This window comes from Monodon monoceros, unplaced genomic scaffold, assembly GCF_005190385.1.
Source record: "Monodon monoceros isolate NGI ecotype Baffin Bay Population unplaced genomic scaffold, NGI_Narwhal_1 Super_Scaffold_2, whole genome shotgun sequence".
In the NCBI taxonomy this organism is placed as follows: Eukaryota; Metazoa; Chordata; class Mammalia; order Artiodactyla; family Monodontidae; genus Monodon; species Monodon monoceros.
This window is the reverse complement of record NW_021703776.1, coordinates 64401323-64427779: the sequence shown is the minus strand read 5'-3', so window position 1 is coordinate 64427779 and position 26457 is coordinate 64401323. Positions and strand designations below refer to the sequence as shown.

Below are 26457 nucleotides of genomic sequence, written 5' to 3'. Positions count from 1 at the left end.
TAGTGAGTAGAACCTGAACTCAACCTGCAGCTCTCCACATCAGCACACCTGTGTTTGGCATAAATTATGAAGCACATTCAGAGTAGCCAGCCCTCAGTGTCAGAAAGTAAACACGGCTCTGGTTTTAGCTTTAATGAAATATTATGAAGAGCTTAATTTCCAAGAACCTTGCACAAGTATCCCAACTTTCTCATTACCAGTTAAATCATATAGTCAGTCACTCACATAGTCAGTCACGCCTCAACAAACATTTCTCAAGCACTTACTGCGTGCCAGCCCTGCTGCGAGGCACCCTGAGTAAGCTATCTCTTTTGACCATCACGTATCTGCAGGACAGATATGATTCCCCCATTTTATTTATAAATAAGTCTACTGAGACCTAGAGGATTAAAAGCCTTGCCTAACGTCCTGTAGCTTCTACAGAATGATTCTGTCTTCTTTTTTCCGGCAGCAAATATTTATAGAGAATGAATTATGTAGGACAGTATTCCAGCAAATGAGGCGGGCAATTGCAATGCAAAGAGTGATTCTAGACAGGGAGACCAACTTGTAGACAAACTATGATGAAGAGACAAGTAGGTGCAAAGAGGAACAGAAAGCTCAGCAGAGAAGGGCTGGGCCCTCCCTGGAAGGAGTGGAGGTGACTGTCTTCAAGGTGGAGTAAGTGTTGACACGGCACTCCAGGCCTCGCCTGTCTCAGTGCCTTGTTCTTGGGCCCTTTGCCCAGAACCCTTCCAGTTCTCTGCACGGTCAGCACCTTCTCCTCCTTCAGCTTTCTGTTGAAATGTCCCCTCCTCACAGGTGCCTTCCTGAAACCGCCCATCTGAAGAAGGTCTCCTTTGCTCTCACATAACACTGTTTCTTTCATAGCACTTGAGGGCAGGGACCATGTGTTTCTTGCTCACGATCATGTTTCCAGGACTGTGCAATGCCTGGCACAGTGTAGGTGCTTCATAAGATTTGTTAAATGAAAGCTAAGATGGGAAGGGCAGTTCTGAACATGTATGTGCTTTACTTCCTTTCTTGTGAGGATTTATCTGGTCTCAGTGGAATATACCGGAGTGTAAAAGGTTTAGCTTATTTTAGAACGTGAAGCAGTTTTCAGAAATATGTGTGGAGTCCCACCTCAGTGCATCTGGTTCAGTATTTCTGGGGTGAGCCTATGCACTTCTACAAAGCTTCTGATGAGCACTAAAGGGTGAGAAGTGTTGGCTCAAGCCTGAAAGCTGCCATCAACAAGCCTGAAAGTTTTGTCTCTCCTCCTGCTACTGGCCTTTTCTTTGTCATCTCGTAGCTTCCCAGACACCCAGAGTCACGTGTCTCCACTTATCCCCTAGCATTATCCTTGGTTCCTTGATTTCTGCCCCTTTTCTCATGGATTCATTAACAAACTCTGTTTGTGGGTTTCTAGTCTCCAGTCCCCTGGGAATAAGGCCTCATAGAAGGGCTGAGGGAACTGGAGGTTTCAGAAATAATCTATTTAGAGTTCACTCCTTTCTTATGGATTTTCTCATAACAGTATGCTAATTGGGCAAGGTTGCACTGAAATTATCTACACCCAAGGAAGAAAATGAGGATACCTATTAACCTGCTCAGGTCTGTCCCATTCCAAAAATTAAATTAAAAAATAAACCTCCCAAAACCCCCATTCCTCTCCAGCTACAATCAAATTTCTCTGCTGCCTCTAATTGAGGGGCATTTCAATAGGGTGTTTATGAGCACAGGTCTTAGAGCCAGAGCACCTGGGCTCGAAACCTGGCTGCATTTCTTACTCCGTCTCTCCTGAAGCAAGTTGCTCAATCACTCTGGGCCTCAGTTTCTTCATCTATAAAATGGTGACAATACTCAGACTCCGTGGTTGTTATGAATATTTAACAACTTAATATATATTTCTATGTGCGTTCATACGCATACATACATACAAGCGCGTATGTGTATTGTCTGGGGGGGAGGGGATTGAGTTTTAGGACAGTGCTCTGCTTATAAAAAGTACTAATGAGCGTTAGCCGCCACAGCAGCAGAATCCAGCAACTTTTTAAAAGAGGAGAGCTTTTCTTCACCTCCCATTTGCTTCTCAAGCTACTGCAGGCTGGCCTCTAGCCCCATCACTCTCATGAAACACCTCCCCTTAAGGCCACCGATGACCTCCTAAACGTCAAATCTAAAAGCCTTTCTTACCCATCAACTGCCGCATTTGGCGCTTCTTGCCACTCCCTTCCCGAGAAACTCCTCTGCCCTTTTCTGGTTCTCTTTGCACTACTCTGTCCCTTTGAGGGTTACCCTTCCCTTCCTAAGCACCAGGACCCACCCAACCAAAACTCTGCTCACTCTGGGCTTTCTCCCTGAGTGATTATAGGCAGGACAGCCTGGTGGCTAAGCACAGAGATTCAGATGCCAGCCTGAGGGTGTCAGTGACCCTGGCTCCACCGTGTACTTGCTGAGTGATTTGAGATATATCACCTAACTTCCTTGTGTTTCTTCATATGTTAAGTGGGGAATATAGGACAGCCTACCTCCAAGGGCTAATGTGAGGATTACATAAATTAGTATGTGTGGAAATTCTTAGAATAGTGACTGATCATCATAAACATACAGAATGTTTGCTCTTGTAAGCCTCACAAATGAAGCTCAAGACTTTCCTCAGAGCTTCTGCCAGCGCATACAGCTTCCAGATAAATATCCTCGTCTGTAGGTCCCAAAGACGCCTTGAACATAACATGTCAGAAACTATCGTCTTTTCCACACATCAGCTATCCCTCCCATATTCCATATCTCAGTTTTGAAACCACCTTTCACCCACCTAAATGGTTCTTTCTAGTCTATTCCCCTTCTCCATCCTCCATTCCACCTGCCTAATTCAGGGGCTTATCATTTCTAGGATGGAGTACTGCAACAACGTGGTAACTGATATCTCTAACTCTAGCCTTGAAATCCTCAAATCCAGGCACCAAAGTGATGTTTCCAAACGCAAATCAGACCATGTTCCCTTTCCTGCTTAAATCCCTCAGAGCCATCCATCAAGGTCAGGACGAAGTCTGAGTTCCATTAGTTAGCCTGTCTCTACCTACCCAGCCTTTTTCTTGGAGAAACTGCCTTATCTACTTCTCTCCAGCAACTCAACACTTCTTATCATTTCCATCACATCCTGCTGGGTCTCACCTCCCAGCCTTGCTCTATTTTCCCCTGTACCTATAATATACCCTTTCCCTGAGTCATCCTTTAAGACCCAGATCAGTTGTCACCTTCTGGTAGAAACCATCTGACACTTATGCTCCCACTCCAGTGAGGATTAGACTCCCTTCCTCATTGTCCCCAAGATACCGTATCCTAACAGCTATCATTGCACTTTCGGTGTTGCATTTTAGTCATTAGTTTAAGTGTCTGGCTCTACGAGACTGACTGCTGGACTACGAGTTGTAAAGCTGGGACTATACCTGAGCCAGCTCTCTCTCCCCACTGCCTGGTATGCATATAGGAGGCTGGCACACTACTTGTGCACAATAAATGCATATTGAATGAATGGGCTTACATTTGAACCCAGTTCTTTCTATAAAATAGGACAGTAATGCCTTGGTAATACCCCTTCTCTCTACATTCCTTCCCATCACTTGCTGGAGTCTGTACTCCCAGAGCATCTTCTTCTTTATCTTTTTTACAGACCCAACCTAAGCCTTAAGATGTCTTGATCCCATTTTTTTTAACAATAAAGTATTTTTTAATTAAAAAAAAAAGATGTCTTGATCCATCTATCTAGACTTGGGCCTTTCCTGCCACTAATCTTCCAGATGACTCATCATGGGCATTCATTCTGTCCTTTCCAGTTCTCCACTCTGACCAAGGCCATAGTTATCTCCCAGAAATGCATCTCTGCATTATTCCCCTACTGAGACAGCCTAGAGTTCATTATAATAGGAGCCTCAAACTTGAATAGTTTGGGAGGCGTGTTCTCAGAGGCTACCACAGTTCTTGGAATCAAGTATACGTTCAATAAATGGTGATTTTTTTAAATAAAATGAAGTAATGAATGAGCAGTGAGGTCGAATTGGCAAGAGGATTGGAGTTTAGCATCTCCTCTGTTTAAAACCAAACTGTTGTCTAGTAACCATCAATTATTCCTTTGTTCTTGTTCAAGAAAAGTAATCTCTGACCCCGAGCTCCATTTTGTTTAACATGGTGTGTGTGTGTGTGTGTGTGTGTGTGTGTGTGTGTGTGTGTGTTTGGGTAAATTTCTTTAACCTATCTGTGTTATGACTTGGCTTTTTTTGTGGCAGGTACATAGAAAATAAAAATGATTAAGTGTTCTCAGTTTAACAGAATCTCTGTGACAAACAAGGAAAGGAAATTGCTTCCTCTGTCATCATGGTTACATTGAAGCCTCCAAGGTTACTACCATGGACAACTCTAGCAAAATAGTAGCTCAAAACCTGAACTAAATAGAAAAAATTAAGCTTCTCTTCTCCTTCAGTTGTCTGGTCAACCTACCCAACTTGTATTTGCTCTTCTCCTGTTCTCCACCCTAACTCTGTATAGTACGTGAGTGTTTTCTTACAAATCCAGGACTACGAGAAAACAAATTATTACATAAGAAAGAAGGCATTTGTGTGATCGTCAGAGTTTTAGGTTAAGGAAATTTCCTTCTTGAGTGATAGCTATTCTTCAACTGTGACTTGGCAAATCATTAGAAAATCAAATGTTATTTTTGAAGAGAACAAAAATCCGAGAAAGAATAACCTACAGGGCTTCCCTGGTGGCGCAGTGGTTGAGAGTCCACCTGCTGATGCAGGGGACACGGATTCGTGCTCCGGTCTGGGAGGATCCCACATGCCGCGGAGCGGCTGGGCCCGTGAGCCATGGCTGCTGGGCCTGCACGTCCGGAGCCTGTGCTCCGCAACGGGAGAGGCTGCAACAGTGAGAGGCCCGCGTACCGGAAAAAAAAAAAAAAAAAAAGAATAACCTACAGCTTTGGAACATTTTTTGTGTACCTTGATATTCTGGAAGACTTAATAAAGTTTTCCAAATTACCTCACTTAATAAACTCATAGCTGTGTCTGGAAGACAACCATATCTCTGATAACTGAGGCCAGAAATGGGACTAAGGTGAAAAGAGCCTTGGCTAAACCTGATAGGCTTTCAAGGCATGGACAGTCATTCTCTTAGTCTCATAATAGCATTTACTAAGCCCCTATTGTATGATAGGTACACATTAGGGGCTGAAAAACAAAAGGCAATTGACAACCATAATCTGAGTGGCTGTAACATACCCAAAGCTGGACTAAGTACTTATCATACATCATCTAAAATCCTCCCACACAATTGCGAAGTTATTCCATTATCCCAATTTTATACATGAGAAACCAAAATTCAAGTAAATTGTTGGTTGTGGAGTTGTTTACTTGACAGTATTTCTAAGGTTCCTCTTTAAGCATCTCAGGAAATTATGAGCAGTGAGATAAATTACAGGGGAATATAGCCATCTAGATGCACAAAAGTCAGCTTAAAAGCTTAAACTGGAACAGAATATAGTATCTAAAAATAAACCCCAATGCATTTGAGATTCTTGTTTTTGATAAAAAAAAGATAGCCTTTCAGATCAGTGGCAAAATACTGATTTATTCAGTAAATGGGTGGGATTAAAGACTAGCCATCTGGGGAATAAAATTTAAGCTAGGTGTTTATCTATTCCTTATGGCAAAATACATCCCAAATAAATTAAAGGTTGAATCATAAAGAATGGAACCATAAAACAAGAAAAACCTGAGCAATTTTATTCATAATTTGCCCAAAGTCACAAAGGGACATATGAATACATCTAACTTATAAAAGCCTGGCATACACAAAGTCAAAAGACAAATGGCAAACTGGGAAATGTTTTTGTAATATGCCATACTATAAATTTTTTTCTCCATGATTCAAAGAGCTCTTACAAAATCAAAAAGAAAAAACAGAGCAAAGGCTGCAAAAAAAATTGGTCTATAGAAGAAGAAGATCAAGGGGCCAAAAATGACGGGGGGATATGATGATCCTTTTCTCATAATTAAAAAAGTGAAAACTAAATGAGATTCCATCTACCTCTTATGTATTCTGCAAAACTCTCTGAAGTTCATTAGACAAGAAATTATCACAGAAACAGAAAGGCTGTAAATATCAGAGACCACTAAATTAAATTGCTCTCTGAAGACTTGGAGGTTTAAAACCCTAACAGAACTTAGAACAACATTTAACAGCATACTTGGGTGTATAGTCTGCTATTCAATAATTTCCCCCAGCATTTCAAAGGATTTGACAGACGTTCCAAGCCGTATTTTGGTTTAAGTCTATATTTGGAATCTTGGAGAATGTATCTACTCAGACTTATTTAAAGTCTTTTTTGGGGGTCATTAAGCTCTTAGCAATCCCAAGAATCTTCAGTGGATAGTACTAACAATGCAAATGTTAAGTTACCCTTGACTTCTGATAAGTAGAAGAAATCAGATAATTCCAAGGAAGGTACTTACTTATATGGTATTCAAATTTGGAAATGTTTCTAGCCTGCTTTTAAGAAGTTAAAAAATAAGGACAACTATATATCTCTTGAGAATATGCTTTCTTCCCTTAGCTCAAGAAAAGCTAATGACCCTATTGAATTTGAAAAGTTCTAAAAGATACTTACCTAAGATATCTAAAAGATATCTTACCTAATTAATCACCCACATCTGAGCTCAGATCAGAAGTCATTTCTTCTAAGTTTTCCTTGATGCCCCAAGTTAAGTTAGGTCCTCTAGGATTCCTCTTCTTTCATGGCATTCCATGCTTCCAGAACTTATCCCAATTGTAATTAAACGGTTGTACAATAAGATAAATAACTGTAAAATTATTATTTAATGTCTGCCCCATCTGTTAACATGTAAGTTCCATGAAAGCAGATAATCTGGCTGATTTATTTCTCGAGTTCCCTGTGACTTCCCCAGAGCCCAGCACATTTCATTGCATATATTAATTGCTCAATAAATATTTGTTCAATGAGCAGTATTGTATACAGAATAATGGCCTCCCCAAAGAGGTCCACATTCTAGTCCTCACAATCTGTGAATGTTGCCTTACATGGCAAAAAAGACTTTGCAAGCATGATTAAGTTAAGGTTCTATAGATGGAGAGATTATCCTGAATCATCTGGACGAGCCCAGTGTAATCACAGGGGTCCTTATAAGAGAAAGGCAGGAGGTTCAGCATGAGAGAAGAAAATGTGACAACAGACATATTGGTCAGAGTGATGAGGCCATCAGCCAAGGAATGGGTGCAGCTGCTAGAAACCGAAAAGGCAAGAAACAGATTCTCCCCCTGGAAAGTACAGAGGGAACCAGCCCTGCTGATACATGATTTTAGCCTACTAAGACTCATTTAGGACTTCTGGCCTCCAGAGCTATAAAAGAATAAATTTGTGGGGACTTCCCGGGTGGTCCAGTGGTTAAGACTCCGTGCTTCCACTGCAGAGGGCACGGGTTCGATCTCTGCTCAGGGAACTAAAGATCCCACAGGTTGAGTGGCATGGCCAAAAAAAAGAATAAATTTGTGTTGTTTTTAAGCTACCAAATTTGTGGTAATTTGTTATGGCAACAGTAGGAAACTAAGATGAAGAAATTGATTAATTGTGTAACTTAAGGCAAGACTGATCTAGGAACCTGAACACAAATAGAATAACAGTAAAAAATTAGAATAGTATGTTACAAAGTACTTGACACAAGACAACCCAATGACTGAGCCACACCCACTATCTGATGAACTCAATTATTTGCCAGAAATCATGTGTTTAAAGAGTAGGACAATATCAAATAATAAGAAAAACCCATGGAGTCCAGCCATGGAGAACTTGGGCACATGCCCAGGTACTAGGGAAGAAACTGTCAAAATGAAACAAAATTCATCGTGAGGCCTTGGACAATTCACTTAAACAGTACTGGGTTGTGGACTGCTCAACTATAAAGTAAGGATAAGAACTGTTCATTCCTACCTTGCTGAGTAGGTATATGGTATATACAGTGCCTGGTAGAGAACCTGATACATAGAAGAACCTCTGTAAGTATGTAGTGATGATGGCAGTGGCGGTGGTTAGAGTAAAATCAGTGAATTATATCAGGAAAAGTTGTGGGGTGGGAATAGTGTTATTTAAAATAAGACTTTTTTTTAATAGGTATTTCCTATAGAAATGGATAAAAGCAGTGTGACTAAATGTACTCATGATACTAATAGCTCCACAGTGCAGAATTGGTCTAGGAGAAGAAAAGGAGGAAATTTAGCTAATGGTAAAATATGTATGAAGAAAAGACATTTAGTGATATAAGGGAATGCATTCAAAAGTGGTGGTGTTTTCTGTTACTTTTACAGTTCTTTCTTTCTCTCTCTCCTTTTTTGGTCTCTGGAAGAAGAAAATGAAATGAACAGATTTCATTTTTTTCCACGTATCTTAAAGTCATAAAGCTGGGAAATGTGGGAACATGAAAATCAAATTGGACTTTGGTAGAGCTAAATCCTATGCATTGGAAAATAGCCACTGTAGGTTATGGTGGAATGCAGATAAAATAATAAACCAGCAAATTCCAGCCAGATATGCCACTATTTGATAAAAACTTATATGAGCAAAACCATCATGGGTATATGCTGCTGTGTGCTCTGATGATCAAGCAAAGTGTCGACCTCTCCCCTTTTGTAGACTGCTAGGGAGCCATGCCATGTTGTCCTTGGAATTTTCCAAGTCCTTGAATAAAGAAGCGCAATATACATATCCATGGTTCTTTGGGCTGTAAGATCCTAGGCTGAGGGCTTATATCTCTGTAAGCCTGTGTGATGGCTTCCTCTGCAATTCACTCATGAGAGCGTTAAATAGACTCTGAAGGGGATTTGAAACGGGAATAAGGAAACATTACAATCAAAGGGAGAAAGTAATGAGAAGCTGAAAAGATTTGACCATAACAGGTTGCAGGATCAAATGAGTACTTCCAGAACCAAGCCCCTTATTGTTGATGGAGAATCTGCTTATGCCTCAGATAATTGCTCTCAGTGAGTCAGAAACATCATTACAGGTTCCAACTAGGAGGGGTTTATATCCAGCTCACAATCTATTCCCCAACTTTCTCTCCAACCACTGATCACAGTTGCACCCTCCATTCCGAAGTTGTAATTTTTCAGAAGATGGAAGCGTGGTCTTCATGCTTTATAAACAATGGCTTAAACGCTAGATTGTGGACAGTGAAAGGTTACCAAGGAGAGAGAGCGATTATCTTCATTTTCACATTGCTTACAATTTGCCCCCTTTGCCTGTCATTAAGACAAGCAAACAAAATTAGCTTTAACAAATGTCTTTGAGTCCTTCCATCCAATTTTACAGATAGAAAGCAGACGCTCAGAGGTTACATAATTTAACCATGGCCATCTGCAAGCAGAGCTGGTGGTTCAGGTCTCTGGACTCCAGCACCTTTCCCACCATTGCCACACTATTTTCCAAGAAGGAAGCATGCCTGAAATTTTAATACAAGCCAGATAAGATGACTCATGAGGTCATTTAGGCTCAGGGGAATGGCAAGTGTACCTCTTATGGAGTGTGGATGACTTAATGCAGAGAATCACATGGTTGGGGGAGAGCTCTGGCTCTGTATGCCAAGCACCTGTGCAAATGTGTAGAAATTCATGTAACCTAGGGCCAAGTGCAGTTGTAAGCATATGATTGATAATGAAAGGAGAAAGAAATATTCATTCAGCCAGTCATTTCTCTGTGTAATCATTCATTCTATTCATTCATTTCACAAGTACTTATTAAGTATCTATGTCATGCCATGAATTATATATTAGGGATGTAAGAGTGAATGACACATAATCCTTCTCATCAAGGGTTTTATAACTTGGGAGAGAAGATTGACAGCAAACTGTGATAAGACTACAGTGTAGAAAGTGTTAAGTAATAATTACTATTATCCCTATTTTATAGATGAGGTAACTGGGTCTTAGAGTGGATGCATAACTTGCCCAAAGTCACAGAGCCAATAAGTGGCACAGTCCAGATTCAATTCAGACCTGTGTGACACAAAAACCTTTGCTTTTACTCCCACTCTGGGAGATGCTAATAGGTGTGCTAGAGAAGAAAACTGTTGTTGTTTTAAGTTTTAAAAGTTTGGGAAATCTGTAAACTAAATGTCCTACTGGGAGAGCCACAGCACATATTAGCATATTCAAGGGTTTGAGCCACTCTGTGGTAAGGAATACTATTTAGAAAGGCATTTCCCAAACATTCAAATGTTTCAGCCAAAGCACACTGCACTGTATTGACAACGATGGGAAAACAGGCAGAGAATGTAGTGTGCAGTGGATGCTCCGGAACTCAACACAACGTCCCTCGACTTTTCAGGAGTATTGGTGAATTGGACAGGACACATTCACAAAGTGGGCCTTCTCAGGTTCTGTGATGTTAAAGAATTGAATTCTGGTACGCTCAGGAGTGAAGGAAATAAAGAAAAATCGTATTTTTAGGCGTGAGTTTCTACAGGGAATAATTTTTAGTGATGGGGTTATCTGTTATCAATTATAGCAGCAGTAGATTTGAAAATTACAGAAAGTGCCTTTTGTTCACGTGGTACTTTGACAGCAGTGACAGGCTCCACAAAGGAGAAAGCCCCTGGGACGTGAAATGATTTTAGACGTGAGTTTCTTATTGTCAAAGAGCAGGCATTTATGAGGGGGTTTGAGGGTGGGAAGAAGATCTCTGATCTACTCCAGATCTTTTCTAGAAGTTTATTAGGACAGGCTGTTCCTCTCCCCCAGATTTCATGGTGTAAATTGATTTACAAATGGAGCAAGGTTTGAACGAAGCCATCCCCATGGACTTGACTGCCCCCTGAAGGCAGTAAGTACATAAATAACTCCATCAGAAGGCAGACCAGAAGAGTTAAGAGAGAAGGACAAAAGCGCTTTGAGGCCATTTCTGTTAGGTACAAAGACAAATGTAGGAAGCTCCGCTGCTTATAATTTTTTATCAGATAGTGGAGTGTCGGGCCTTTGGGTGGAATTTGCTGGTCTATTATTATATCTGCTTTCCACTGTATCCTACAGTGGCTATTTTTCAATACATAGGATTTAGCTTTACCAAAGCATTTTTTAAAAGCACTTACGATTTTTTTTTTTTAATGTTGGTATTAGTGCACTTAAGCTGTGGGAGACAGTGGTGCTCTGGTCAAGCCAAGACCCGATAAATCTGCCCTCAGCATTCCAGGGAGGACCCCAAAAGCAGCAACTGTGCCCAGTACTAAAGGGATCAGAAGGCATTTGGTGAAGCCCTTGTCACTTCTTCTTCTTCTTTTTTTTTTGGTTGTCTTTATCCCTCACTAAACATTGATCTCCCCTGAGAACTGAGCTGGATTAAAATCAAATCAGTTATCTCGAGGGGATCCAAGTGGCCTCTCCTAAAAAGACATTGCCAATACCCTCTCTCTGCTTCATCTCACTTCTATTTACTGTATTTACTGTACTAGTTCCTGGTGTTTCCTTGCCAGCCCAGAAACTATGGGAGGGCAGGCAGGTCTGTTCACCCCCAGATCTCCAGGGTCCTCACCACATCCCTGTGCTGGGAACAAATCATCTTCTTTTTCAGTAAGAAACAGGGCAACATGTATTGAGTTCTTTTTTTAAAAAAGCATGTACTGCTGAATTTGTGTTCATTATTGAATATTTAGAAAACACAGAAAAGAACCAAAAGGAAAAGTTATCAACAACAGTTATTATGGCATATTTCTTTGCAGAATTTTTTTTTGTATGTGTAAAATCTGATAGCCTGTTCTTTTCTTGCTTAGCACAATATCATAAATGTTTTCCTTTTATTTCTGTATCCACTGAGCACCTACTATGTAGCAGGAACTGTGCTAGGCCCTGTAGATGCTTGAGATGGACCTTAAAATGCAAAGGGGTATTTCCAAAGCAGAGAAGCAGGGGACCCATAATTAAGGCAGAGGGACTCCACCTTCAATATTGTGGACAATGAACTTTAAGCTAACAAGGGCAGCCAAAAAGGACACCATAATAGAAATTTGCAGCTAGATCTAGTGTCTTATAATGACCCTACCAGAAATACTTACTTGATACAATAGGAAATTTTCCAGGATTTATCAAAATCCCAGAAAAGGACAAAATTGCAGTCAGTAAGGTCAGCTTTTGAATGGGGCCATTTCCTAAGCAGTCTTTCTGTTAAAGACATCGATGTCTTCAAAGTGAGGATTGTAATGAACTGTCTTGGCCCTGCTGTCAGCCAATCAGAATGGACACGGGGTGCCATGTTGGATCAAGGTCTGAAGATGCCCACCGGACTGTACCGTGACATCGGCCCCTACGTTGACTGATCACAGGGAGGTCTGGGGAGTCCTAAGGAGAGGCCGGATGGCCAAGGCAGTGATGGGGGGCACTCAGGGACACAACTGCTCACCAGCTGGAACGGTAGTGCTTCAGTGGCTTAAGACGCATACACTGTACAAGCGCATCCTGGCCACAAGACCTACCTGGAGAGCAACTTCTTTTCTCAAGTTGCTAACGTGCGCTCTTAGCTGTCAGCGGGCCTGCTGCCTGTGACACAAGAGCCGTGGTTTGCCATCCTTTGAACTTGAGCAGGTGGAATATAATTTGGGGCAGACACTAGGGAGAGGGGTTCAGAGCCAGCCCATGGGGCGCAAGCTGCAGCTGGCTCCGCCCCCCTCCTTCCTAAAGAACCTCCTGGAAAATTCATTCTAACCCAGGCTCCCACTGAGCAGTCACACCTCCACTCACGTACACACAACGTGGCTGAGGTCTTCAGAACACACGGGGCTCCATGGTGGAGGAAGGCATCTCCCAGGGTGAAGAACACGCAAAATGGTCATGTAGGGACTCAACTCCTGAACAAAGGCCAGCATCTCCCAAGAGGCCTCTCCTGCTGACCAGCCAGCTCCAAGTCTATCCCAGTACCTGTATTTTCTGCTTAGGTGAAGGGACAACGTTCCCAGTTACCTGGACTGAGAACTATGGCGCTCTCCCTGAACCTCAGCTTCCCTACTGATTTGGGTGAGGGGATAGCTGGGGCTGAAAGACAGTTTTCCAATCAAACTATCAATGACTGAGCAGGGGCTATCAGGGCAGGCCCTGGACTAGAGGCCTGACATGATGTCCTGTAATCCTCACAGCACCCTATGAGGTCAGTAGCTATAATTCCCACGTTGCAGATAATGAAAATAGGGCTTTCGTATATGTCAAGGAATTCTGGGGATACTGAGGGGCTCAGAATATAACTTGCTTAAGGATTCACAGCTAGTCAGCAGCAGAGCTGGAGTTTGAACACAGGCATGTAAACCATCACCCAAGTTCTATTAGGGCCACACAGGAGACAGCCTGAGGAGGAGTATGGCGGGGTCAGGACATTTGAGGAGGGGGGACCAAAGCTCTGGGAAGCAGTGCTGGGAGCGAATACTTCCCCTCCCCCACCCCCTCCCCCAGGTTACTTTTCTCCCAACCCTCCCAAAAATACACAGATATGGAGCTCCACAACAAAAGTTATTGGTAATAATTAGCTAACCCTTTATACTTGCAACATAAACTCAGAAGATGCCCTTGGGTGCTCTAGAAACGGGGATGTCAAAGCAGGAGAAGAAGAGGTGAACAAGAGGTGGAGTCAGCTCGAACAGCAGCTGTCATCCGTGCTTCTGTCCTGCAGCACAAGGCACTCAGGTTGTCTGTCGACCACCTCCTGCCCTGAGGCTTTCAGATCCAAAAGCAAGTTACTAAGTTTAGCATAGCGGGCAGGAAGACAGAGGTTCAGATGACATCTCTGTTGGACACTGGCTCTGAGATCTTCAGACAGTTTCTTAGCTTTTCTGCATCTTAATTTCCTCATCTGTAAAAAGGTCATATATCTCAGAGTTGCTGTGAAGATTAAATAAGATAATATTTGTGAAGTGCTTAGCGTGGCATCTGGCACAGTGCAAATCCCTTAATAGAGAGTTATTAACATGAAATTGCTTTCTTGTGAATTATTTTATCAGAAATTTATGGAATAATTCCTTTATTGCTAGGTTACAAACTTAAAAAAACTAACTTTGGAAAACACGGAGAAAGGAAAGATAAGACACAAGTTGTAATATTGTCTAACTTAATTTTTATAGGAGTCGTGGAAATTGACACTAGAGAAGGCAAGACAGATTGTCAAGAAATCCCCAACTCTGGTAAGCGACCAACGGGGAGAATGCCAGTGTTTTCCTTGGCACGTTCACCTCCAAAGGCCAGGGGCTACCCCGGACGCAAACCCACAACACAACACGCCACAGTTCAATTGGGTTGGAATAGGAATATGAGCCCCTTCCTCTTTTTTCTCCTCTCTTCTCTCTAGAGCAGCGTTTCTCAACTCCGGTTGTGGGCACTGTCCTGGGCATTGTAGGATGTTAGCAGCATCCCTGTCCTCTACCCACTAGGTGCCAGCACCCCCCCCCCAATAGTCGTGACAGCCAAAAATGTCTCCTGGCATTGCCACATATCCTCTGGTACTCACTGTTGAGAACTGCTGCCCTCCGGTAGACCGTATTGGAGGAGGCTGTATCCTCCTGCTTCTCCACTTTCTATATATGTGATCTAGGCTGAGCCTCAGTTTCCCTATCAGTGAGGTAGGGACAATAACAGTGTTCCTTTCTCAAAGCATGGATGTCAGGACTAAGAGAGTTTATGTGTGGGGGGTGTCTGGTATCATGCCTGGGACTTATCAAGCACTCTATATATGCCAGCTAAAATCATCACCATTATTATTCTATTCCTCTAATTTTTCCTCTTTGCAATCATAGTTTTATTCAACAGAATGCCTAGTTCAAATCAGTTATCATTAAGTCAAGTATTTGACTTGGGCCCTGGTGGCCAATCAGCCCCAGTTGAAGAGGAAGCAGAAAGGTAAACCTTCAAAGAACAGTGTCTCCCTAATGCTAGCAGTCCTGGCAGGAAGGAAGCATTCATCAGAGATGAGAGGGCATGGCCTTCGTCCTTGGCTTCTCCCTACTGGCCCTGATTCAATACATTCAAAGTAGTATTGATTTGGTAACATGGAAATAAAGGGGAGGAAAATTCCTCATGGCTTGGTTTGTCAGACTTAACAAATAAAAACAGAGGATGCCCAATTAAATTTGAATTTCAAATAAATAATGAATAATTATTTAGTATAAGTATGTCCAGTACAATATTTTATTTGGCAACCCTACTTGTGGGGGGCACATGGATTTTGATGTACAAGGCTGATACACGTTGCATGACAGTATGCGGGCATTTCTGCACAATTGATTAATCAATCACAATGCCTGCATCTCCAATTATTATTTAATTCAGTGAATAATTAAAGGCCAACCATAGCTGGTTCAGCTAATCTGCTTAAGTTATTGAATAAGAAACTGAAACATCACATGAAACCCTTGACCACCACCTTCAGAACTCTAAACAGACTGGAGAATAATACCGTTTTTCTCTTACTCTTCTCAACATGCATCTAAAAACTTATTCTCAGGACATCGTTTACTTCACTAGTACAAACTGCCTTGGCATTAACTCGAAGACTAATTAGGATTTTATAATTTTTCGTTTCTGTCACCAGAATTGCGAGCATAATTCATGGGGCAGGATTCCAATCATGACTTGCAAGAAGCCAGAAAAAAAAAAAAAAAAAATCAACTGAACAATTCACCAATTAAAAAAAAACACAACTCCTCAAAAACCTCCTCCAACTTATTTACTCTCTAGATTAAAGCTATCAGGGAAAAAATAATCAGGAAATGCAAATAAGCATCTTGAAAAACTGCTCAGACGATATTGGCTGCAATTAACTCCATTGTGATGGTTGATGTAACTGCCGACCTAGCCAGAATGTGGAGAGAAACAGAATAGGTTGCATGTCATTTCAGCACAGCCTGTCAGATGGAGAATCCAGACGGGGGAAGAGTTTAGTGTTACTGAAGGGAATGGAATGTTCCAGAGAAGATCTGCCTCTCAAGGAGGTCCCGAGAGGCTCCTCGGGGGGTCTTCGTGGATTTGGCAGAACACTAAGCATCTGAGGGTTTAGAGCACCTGAGTCATGGCATCAATTTATTTAATTATCACAAAAACTCCTACAAAGTAGATAGCGTATCTCTGTTATCAACCCCATTTTACAGATGAGAGGACTAAGGATGAGAGGTTAAGTAATTCCCTCACTCCACATAGCTAATAAGTGAGAAACCCATCATTTACATCCAGATTTAGCTTCTTCCAAGTTTCTACCCCTTCCACTATTCCAAAAGCTCTCAACCAGACCTCCTCAGTACTGAATTTCAGGAAGCACCATTCACATCACAGGCTATGTGAATATTAGAATCTTGTAGTGCACAACCTGTACTGCTGTACGTGATGGCCCTGATTTCCAACCTACCTACTCAACAGAACCATCTGGAAAGCCTTTAAAAATTGCTGCTGTTCAAACTTGCCCCAAGTAAAATAATCCAAGTTAAATTCAATTAAATAATACACAGGAATGGTTTAAAAGCCCTTCATCACACAAAAATTCAATCTTAAATTGGCTGTATACAGAAGAGATGTTATGCTCCCGCTTTGACCCTCTATTTACCCCATTCACCTCATTCCATTTATTCAACCCCTGTTTGTTGTTCTGTATTCACTTAACATCCTGGGGTGGGAAAGCTCCAGATGCAAGCAGAAGCTGGTTAAACAGATGGCAAAATAATGATGCTGCCTGACTCCTGTGCCCAGGGACAGCCCGGATTTGAGACTTTCATTTTAGATGGGATTACATGCAGTCAGATGTGATGTTTTAAATCCATTGCTGAGTTAATAACAGCCCACATTCTGCCTCTATCTAGTAAGGTTTGAATTAAAAGGAAGGGGCTGTCAAGCGTGCAAGTGAGGACCTCTGCGCTGTTGCTCTGTGTCCATCTAAGTTCCCTTTGCAAGTTTATAAGAAGAGGTTAGTCCTTCCCATACTGTGTGATGAAAAGGCTGCATGATCAAACAGAGGGAATTCTGGGGGTCCCTGGACAAGTTGCATCATCTATTGCCCACATCCTAGATCTAATTTCTGCACAGTGAATGTCAAAGACAGCTGCAGCCTTCAGGCTGAATTTTGACAGTGAACAGCTGTGCAATTATAACATTTTATTCCATTGTATCCCTTGTATAGTAATTATCAGGCTGTTGTATAAATTCTTTAATGTATTGGTTATCATCAGTGTTAAAATCTACATTGCCATTACGTTCATTAGACCAAGGCCTTCAGACTAAAGTGAATATTAAAAGAAGTAGCTCACACATTCAAATGCAGTCTGACTCTGGGTCTTAGAATGTGTCTCTTTCCAAATTGCCACCAATGTTGGGTATAATTGCACGCTGGTGTTTATTTTGCAGTGTATCTACACTGCTCATCTCAATCAGTTACCAGGTCTCTAAACACCCCTCCTTTGCACCACCATCCTCCCCCTCCCACCTCACATCTGTGGTTCCCAACCAGGGGCAATGTTGTCTTCCCTCCCCCTCTCCTGGAAACGTTGGCAACATCTGGAGACATTTGGGGGCTGCTGGCATATAGTGGCTAGATGCCAGATATTCTGCTAAACATCCTACAATGCACAGGACAGCCCACGACAAAGAATTATTCAGGACCCAATGGCAGTGGTGCTGAGGTTAGAAACCCCGGGATCACGTCTCGGATCCTTATCTGCCAGCAGGTCTCTCTGTCCCATATTGCTTCCTCGAGGCCTTCATGTCACCTGCAGAGATATCTTTCCAAAATACAAATGTGATCCCTCTGCTTAAGACCTTCCAGGATTCCCCACTGTCCTCAAGATAGCACGTAGTGCAGTGTCCTAGGCTTGTCCTAATGTCTCCTTCCTTCCATGGTTCACCGTGTTCTCCCAGTTCCTTATACTCCAGCCAGGTTGAAATGTTTGGCAGTCCCCCAGGACTCCGGCCCAGCTCATGTGCCCACAGCACTACAAGGGAGCTCCATCTACCAGCGGCGTGCTTTTCCAGCTTTGGTGTGTACTCCAGCCACCTGGGACCTTGTTAAAATACAGATTCTGATTCAGCAGGTCAGCTGAATCTGGGGCCAGAGACTTTAGTACTGAAAGTTCCCAGATGGCCTCAATGCTCCTGGTTTGTGATCACACTTTCATCAGCTAGAACCTAGAGCAGTGGTTCTCAAACCTTAGTGAGCATCAGAATGACGGGGAGGCTGTGAAAACACAGATTCCTGGGACCTACCCCAGACTTTCTGATTTACTAGATTGGGGCGAGCCCATGAATTACATTTGTAACAAGTCTGCAAGCTGTACTTGGAGTTGAAAAGCATAGAGCATCTGTCTCTTCCTTCCCACCTGCCTCCTATCTGATTTCTGGGTCCTTGCCTGCCTCCTCCTCCAGTTCCCAGAAAGCCATATTAATGCCTGGACCACCACGGACATCACAGAGCATGCTAAGAGCTGCGCTATTCACCCCGACGCTCCACTAGACAGTAAGCTGCATGACAACAAGGACAGTCTTTTCTGTCTCCAAATCTTTCATGCTACTCAGCATTTTTCCTCATCCTAGAAAGCTGGGCAGGCATCCTGAAGATCCTTAAAAACCTCATGTGTAACCAGAACAGGTTACCTGTTCACCTTTGCTAGTGTCAAAATATTACCAACGCTGTTAATACCACTCACAGCCACCTGAAGAGCTTTTTGGGCTAGAGGGAATCACTACAGGTTTCCCCGCTATCCAAAAGTAAAGCATTCCTATGAAGTCTTTCCTAAGGCAAAGAAGCAATTACCTTAGGACACATCTTGCTAACAGATGCACAAGATAAACTGAGATCAAGCACAGAGGCTCACAGACACAGTTCAAAGCTATGGTGGCCTGATGCTGAGATGCTCAGTGTGGTTTCTGGGGAAGGAGCTGGGCGGTGCCCCTCTCACTGTTCAGGGTGCTCGCTGCCTCTCCACTGGCTCCTGAAAAACAAACGATGAACGTTATTTCTGCTTTTTTTTTTTTTTTTTTTTTTTTTTTGCAGTACACGGGCCTCTCACTGCTGTGGCCTCTCCCGTTGCGGAGCACAGGCTCCGGACGCGCAGGCTCAGCGGCCATGTCTCACGGGCCCAGCCGCTCCGCGGCATGTGGGATCCTCCCGGACCGGGGCACGAACCCGTGTCCCCTGCATCGGCAGGCAGACCCTCAACCACAGCGCCACCCGGGGAGCCCTATTTTTGCTTTTTGCATTTTTTTGTTGTGAGAGCAAAAAAACTTCTTTGGATTTCTTTCAGTTCGTGAGGAGGTAGTAACCTAGGTCTTTCACAGAAACAAAGTGGTGTGAAGCGAACTTTTGAAAAGCGAACTATCTCTCCCTTTGTTAATAAATGCTGGTTCCTTACATTTTCTACCCTGTTGATTTTTTCTTTTGTCTGAGAAAAGCATCAAGGGAACTGCAATCTTTCTAAAATCATTACTTGGTAAAAAGCCAGGGCTTTTAATTTATCCCACAAGCTAGAGTCTTATGGAAACTGCTGTTTGAAATCCCTTTGTTCGGGAAGCTTTGAGGAACTTCATCTACACACCCCTCCTTCCTCTACCCCGCCTCCCCCAGGGAAGGGACCTTCCTTCTTCCTTCTTCCTAAGCCAGTGTCTCTCCCATTAGTCTTTATTTTATCTCATAACAGGAAGGAATTATTTTATTTGAAAACAGTCTTTATTTTCAAATCCTTTTTTAAAGCCACTGAGGGCAGTGAGGAGAGGAACGTTGTCTGAGTAGAATGGACCAAGGTGGGCCAGACCCTTTTGGGAAGAGGCGGAAAAGAGATGAAGGTGGGACTAGCTGGCTGGGGGAGAAGGGGAAGCCTTCAGGCTGAGGAGCCAGCATGAACAAAGGCACACAGGTGGAATGAATATGGAGCGTGGAAACAGGAACAAGAGGTAAATTTAGTTAACTAAAATGACCCAGATTCTGGAGAAAGAAGAGTCCAGAAATCCAAACTGTGGAGCCAAGAGGAGAGGAAGGGCCTTGAGAAGTTGGAAAATCATCCCTTGAACTAAACAACTCTTTTTGTTTTTGTTTTTCTCTCCAGACATATTCCAGAAGTGGTTCTGATATTTGTTCACTCCCATTTTTGGCCAAGATCTGTCAGAGGATTAAATTGTACGTATACAAGTTCCCCCTCCTAAGCACTGGCAGGGGATAGCATCTTTGGTTGTCCCTGTTTTCTAATGACTAAAATGATCTTCAAGTTAAAAGGCATCTTTCTGAAAGTGAAAGTGTTTCTTGCTCACGACTTGTACAGAAACTAGAAGACAAATTAGCTCAGAACAAATCATTTTGGAAATATACTGAATACCAGCATCTTTGAACCTCCAACCTGACTTACTGCCCCGGACTGGAATGCACCCTGCCTGCCAGTGAGACTTGTGAGTGGCTCAGTGCATGCTCGCACCGCACCTGGGGACAGGACATCTCCTCCTTGCTGTGTAAGATACAGACAAGGTTGGCCAGGGACTCTTTGAGCATCTTTAGAACAAGGCACTCACAAGGCTGGAAAAGGACCATTTTTTCACAGAGCCCAACCTATTACCTAGAAAATCTAGCTCTGCCCTGTATGAACAGGATTCCTAATACAGAGACACTGTCCAAAGTTCCCAAGCCCTCCTGTCTCCGTTTAAAATCCCATGCTCCCTCCAGCTGCACTCTGAGTCTGAGGTTATGCTGGGTGTTATAGTAATCACCGTCCAAAACATTAAAAGGTGGAACAGTCCTGCGAGGCATGTTGGACTAAGCGGCAAAATAGCATAGGTCCACCTTCCACTCGGCTGCTTCCCATGCGACTGTGGCAGAGGCTGCTGCCAGGCCGTGTATGGCACTGTTCTGGGGTCCAGATGCTGACCTTTCAATGCACTTCTGCACTGAGTTCTCACAGTTCCGTGAAGTAGGGATTATCATTATTTCCATTTTGCAGAGAAGGAAACTGAGTCTTACAGAAGTAACTCCTCCCAGCCATGAGGACCCAAGATACACCCCCAGGTATATTGGACCCCACTTGTTCTTTGGAAACATCCACTTTCTTGACTCTTGTGCAATGCTGCCTCTTGAGCCAACTTTGAAGACTTGAACCACTTAATGTCTCTGAGCTTCAGTTTCCCCATGTTGAAACTCAAGCTATAGACCCATTTGGAAAGTTTTAAAAATGCAGACTCCTTGGCCTGAGACCTGGTGGGGCAGCGTGGCATGTTCCTAGGTTCCTGGTTGACTGTGTCCTCCCTAGCGCTCTCACATTCTATTTCAGGAGGCAGACCGCAGATGCTACCTGTACAGATGACGCTTTAATGACTCAAAATAATGTTCCTTCACTGTGAGACATTCACAGAGACCGCTCGGTCTGCCCTGGCCCCTGCTGCTTTTATTCTCACTCTCCCATAGGCAGTTCCTATCGCTTGAGTGCATTCCGGTCCAGCCTGGTTCTCATGGTGGGGAGTTAGAGGGAAGAACCCCCCAGAGGTGACAGTCAGGCTGAACATCTGGACTGAGAGGCTGTATTGGTTTCCGAAGGCTGCTGTAATAAAATACCACAAACTAGGTGACTTGAAACAACATAAATGTATTCTCTCCCCGTTCTGGAGGCTGGAAGTCTGAAAGCAAGGTGTTGGCCAGATCCCTCTGAGACTCTGCTCCCTCTGAGATTCCCTCGGGGACTCTGGGTCGAATCCTTCCTTGCCTCTTAGCTTCTGGTGGTGCCCGTCCATCCTTGGCAACCCTGGGCTTGCAGCTGTGTCATTCCAATCTCTGCTTCCCTCTTCTTATATAGCCGTCTTCCCTGTGTGTCTGGTTTTCCTTTTGCAACCAGTCATATTGGATTAGGGTCCACTCTTATGGCCTCATCTTAATTCAGTAACATCTGCAAAGACCCTTTTTCCAAGTAAGTTCACATTCACAGGGAGCAGGGGTTAGAACTTCAACATTTCTTTTTGGTGAACACAGTTCAACCCACAATAGAGGCACTTTTCCTATGTTCCTCCATCCTTCATCTCATGAGCTTCACGGACGCTAAACTCATTGAACATCCCCCGTCTGCTTTGAAAGTATCTCAGGAGAGGAGGCGGCTGTGCATCTGACCCACATTCAGAGCCTCTTAGGGATCCAAGAGTTTAAAAACTTTTCCTGGTTCATCTGCCCACATAAGCTCCTGAAAGCCAACTGTGCAAAGTGCGGACTTGGATCCTGGAATATTTATCAATCCCGCTTTTCATGAATAGAAGTGGAGGCAGAGACCATCAGGACATGAGGAGTAGAGGGGAAATATCGGACATGAAAGAAAGTGAGGGAGGCTAAGATGCAGCCAGGTCCCAAGCCCCCGACCATTTCATCATGCTTAGCTCTTGTTGAATCGAGACCGCTGTCCCCTCCTTGCTGAAAGCATCATTGCATTTTCTGTGTCAAACCAAACGTGGGCCCTCAGGACCTAAAACGACAACTCTTCAATTGAACCACCTTTGAAAACCTGAATTCAAGAGCATCTGTGGCCAGGGATTTTCCTGGCCCAATTTCAAAGGGAAATTTTTTCATGAAAAAGCAAAAGCAGCATGTTTTTCTTCTTTCTAAAAATCATTGTGCTTCTAGTATAATTCGTACCGGGTCATGAATTATTCAGTGCTGCATGGGTTATAAAGCACATTTAAATGCAGCCTCGTTTATTCTTTAAAACAACCTGTGGCTCAGTAATAATAATGACAAGTAAAAGTTATCTGATACTGTCTCTGCACCAGGAACTCTTATAAATGCAACCCTGTTAGACAGACAACATTTTTTTGGTCCCCTTTTTAAAGATGTAAAGCCGTTTGTCCAAGGTCACAGAACTAGTTATGGATAAATATGATGTTTGAACCCAGCAGCCTGGTTATAAAGGTCAGGCTCAGAGCCACAACATTGCCTGTCCCTTGACTCTGAGCCTCACTTTCAGATGAGCAAGTCGGTTCTAGTTAATTTAATGCTTGACCCACTAGCACAGTCAGCAGGTGGTAGAGACAAAGACCTATGTGTCTTCTGTTACATAATCCTTCCCTAAAATCCCCTCCAGTAAGAGTGCCTTTCTGGCTCTGTGCCTCTCTTGTCCCCATCCTGTTTGGTCTAATGCCTTCATAAACAAGACGAAAAGACAGCTCTCAGAATGGGAGAAAATATTTGCAAACGAATCAACGGACAAAGGATTAATCTCCCAAATATATAAATAGCTCATGCAGCTCAATATTAAAGAAACAAACAACCCAATCCAAAAATGGGCAGAAGACCTTAATAGGCATTTCTCCAAAGAAGACATATAGATGGCCAAGAAGCACATGAAAGGATGCTCAACATCACTAATCATTAGAGAAATGCAAATCAAAACTACAATGAGGTATCACCTCACACCAGTCAGAATGGGCATCATCAGAAAATCTACAAACAACAAATGCTGGAGAGGGTGTGGAGAAAAGGGAACCCTCTTGCACTGTTGGTGGGAATGTAAATTGATACAGCCACTATGGAGAACAATATGGAGGCTCCTTAAAAAACTAAAAATAGAATTACCATATGACCCAGCAATCCCACTACTGGGTACATACCCAGAGAAAACCATAATTCAAAAAGACACATGCACCCCAATGTTCCTTGCAGCACTATTTACAATAGCCAGGTCATGGAAGCAACATAAATGCCCATCAACAGACGAATGGATAAAGAAGATGTGGTACATATACACAATGGAATATTACTCAGCCATAAAAAGGAACGAAATTGAGTCATTTGTTGAGACATGGATGGATCTAGAGACTGTCATACAGAGTGAAGTAAGTCAGAAAGAGAAAACAAATATCGTATATTAACGCATGTGTGTGGAACCTAGAAAAATGGTACAGATGAACCGGTTTGCAGGGTAGAAGTTGAGACACAGATGTAGAGAACAAACGTATGGACTCCAAGGGGGGAAAACCACGGTGGGGTGGGGATGATGGTGTGCTGAATTGGGCGATTGGGATTGACATGTATACACTGATGTGTATAAAATTGATGACTAATAAGAACCTGCAGTATAAACAAACAAACAAACAAAAAAACAACTAATACTAAACTTTCTTGGGGTTATTTGTATGGAAATATGTTAATATAAATGTTTCAGACATTACATGAAATTTCTAAAAGTCTTCTATGTTCTGGTATAATGTTATAAGTTATAATTCTAGTTATTACTTTAAAATGTATATCTCAGAAATAACTGAATTTCCTTGTCAATTGGAAAAAAAAAAAAAAAAGCCAATGGAGGTGTCTCCACCCATGGGCAGCTTTCCAGCTCCCAGCCTAGCTCCGGTCGCTTGGCTAGCCTCCTCCATACTCCATGCTCGCTGGTACCTGCTCCTGCACCCTGTTCTTCTCTGGCTGCTTCCCCATCAGTCTCCCACCCCCACCGACAGCTCTTGGAGAGCAGGGATACCATTTCTTGGTAAACCTTTTATCCCTGGTTCCTCCCACAGTGCTTAGTTTTAGTAGGGACTCTGTAGAAACAAGGGAATAAATAAAGAAAAAGCACTACTTTATTAGAAAAACAAATGATTAGGATACCAGGCTACTACCATGGGGCAACCAAGATTTTGGTTCTTTTGTTTTGATCAGAATTCACAGTGCCTATATACTGCCTATTTTCTATTGTAGCAGTGGTAGGACAGGAGGGTCCCCTCTTAATAATTTATTCTTTTTATTGAATTTCCAAATGCATGAACCCACATATGTATTATTTCACATAAATTCACACAGACTATCTTATCTTACCTTAACTGTGTTTTTGTGTTTTTTTTGTTTTTTTTTTTGTTTTTGCGGTACGCGGGCCTCTCACTGTTGTGGCCTCTCCCGTTGCGGAGCACAGGCTCCAGACGCACAGGCTCGGCAGCCATGGCTCACGGGCCCAGCCGCTCCGCGGCATGTGGGATCTTCCCGGACCAGGGCACGAACCCGTGTCCCCTGCATCGGCAGGCGGACTCTCAACCACTGCGCCACCAGGGAAGCCCTAACCGTGCTTTTAATTCATCATTCTTTGCCTTTTTTCATTTGTTCCTTCTTGCCCCTGCCCTGCTCTTTCCTCCCACATCGTCCTTGTCCCCACCACAAGGTGAGCTGTGTAAATACGTCAGGATGTGTCCTTCCATGGTTTTCTCTGCTCTCATTTTATCTTACAGGGATGCACATAACGCATCCACACGCATATGAAACAGAGTCACGCTGGCCCTGGAGTACTGCCTGGGACTCAAATATGAGGCAGATACACATGGAAATTTTATTCTCCCTAGTTTTCTTTTGTTGTAATGCCCCAGTTTCATGACATAATTTTAGGCACTTTGAACTTGAATAGCTCACCATTATGTAACGAATGCCATTCAGCTGCAATCACAATTGCTCCCTGGGTCAAGGCTGCTAGCCCAACCCCAGATAGTCATAGGGCAGGAGCAGCAAGCAGGTGATTAGCTGCACCAGCCAACCTGGTAACTGGGGTTCTAGGTATTTTCACCGTAAGTTTCTCTGCCTTAGACAGCCTTGCTGCCAAAAACATTTTTGCCATGTAACTAATTAGCCATGATTTTGCTGTAAAGGATAAAACAATGAAAACTAAAAGTGACATTAAGAAGGACATCATGAAACATGAAAAATGAATTACAAAATTAAAGAGACTTTATTGCTAAATACAGAACATCTGAATGTATTTAAAGTGTGTGTATATTTCATGGCAATACTGCGCAAATGACTGATCTTATTTCGTGACTTGTACATAAGCACTTGTCTTCCAGGTTTTTCATTCTTAGTATTTTACACACTGTTTTTTCTTGTTGATTCTTCTCCTCATTTGGCATCACACTTTTTCTTTTTTGCTAAGATTTCTTCCTTCGTTAGGAGAGGTATCGGTTTCCAAATACTAGGATGCATGTTTATACCTAAGCTCTGTATTGTGCTGTGAAAGCCTCTACACTGTTGTGTTCTTGGCATCTTGTAACATGTCTGTTGATAAACATTCCAAAGTTCTATGGGCAATGCGAGTTCAAATCTGCAACTTTCAGGCCCTCAACGTCTTTCTCCTCCATTGTAGTGTGATTCAAAATCAGAAACCAGCTCCTGGGGCAAATCATCATCATCTCTCATGATTTTTGTATGATGCGCATCAAAACAAACTATCAACCAGTCGTTTCACCTTTTATGGCAAAATTGTCTTATGGCCAATTAGTTATGCAGTGAAAATGTTTACAGCAGAAATGCTTGCTGCAAAGGTGCTTACGGTAAAAATACCTAAAAATAGTGGGCACGCATAACTGGACAGAACATTGTGTGGCTGGGAATCTGAAAATCTGAAGAGAGTCCATGGATTGGATTTGAGAGGTCTCCAGAAACTAAAATGTCATAAGAGCAGACACCTGATTCCT

At 42.8% G+C, this 26457-nt stretch overlaps 1 protein-coding gene across 6 annotated transcripts in view; it reads left to right on the top strand.

Annotated features, from left to right (window-relative positions):
- The window catches only part of AOAH (acyloxyacyl hydrolase), a 171953-nt gene that overhangs the window by 38117 nt on the left and 107379 nt on the right, over positions 1-26457 (top strand). For 5 of the 6 annotated variants that reach the window (XM_029233497.1, XM_029233500.1, XM_029233498.1 and 2 more), the window contains 2 exons: positions 14145-14204; positions 20097-20167. In XM_029233497.1, coding sequence (XP_029089330.1) covers positions 14145-14204; positions 20097-20167 — 131 coding nt within the window. The remainder of the gene's footprint in view (positions 1-14144; positions 14205-20096; positions 20168-26457) is intronic. The other variant, XM_029233501.1, reaches the window with a different exon arrangement.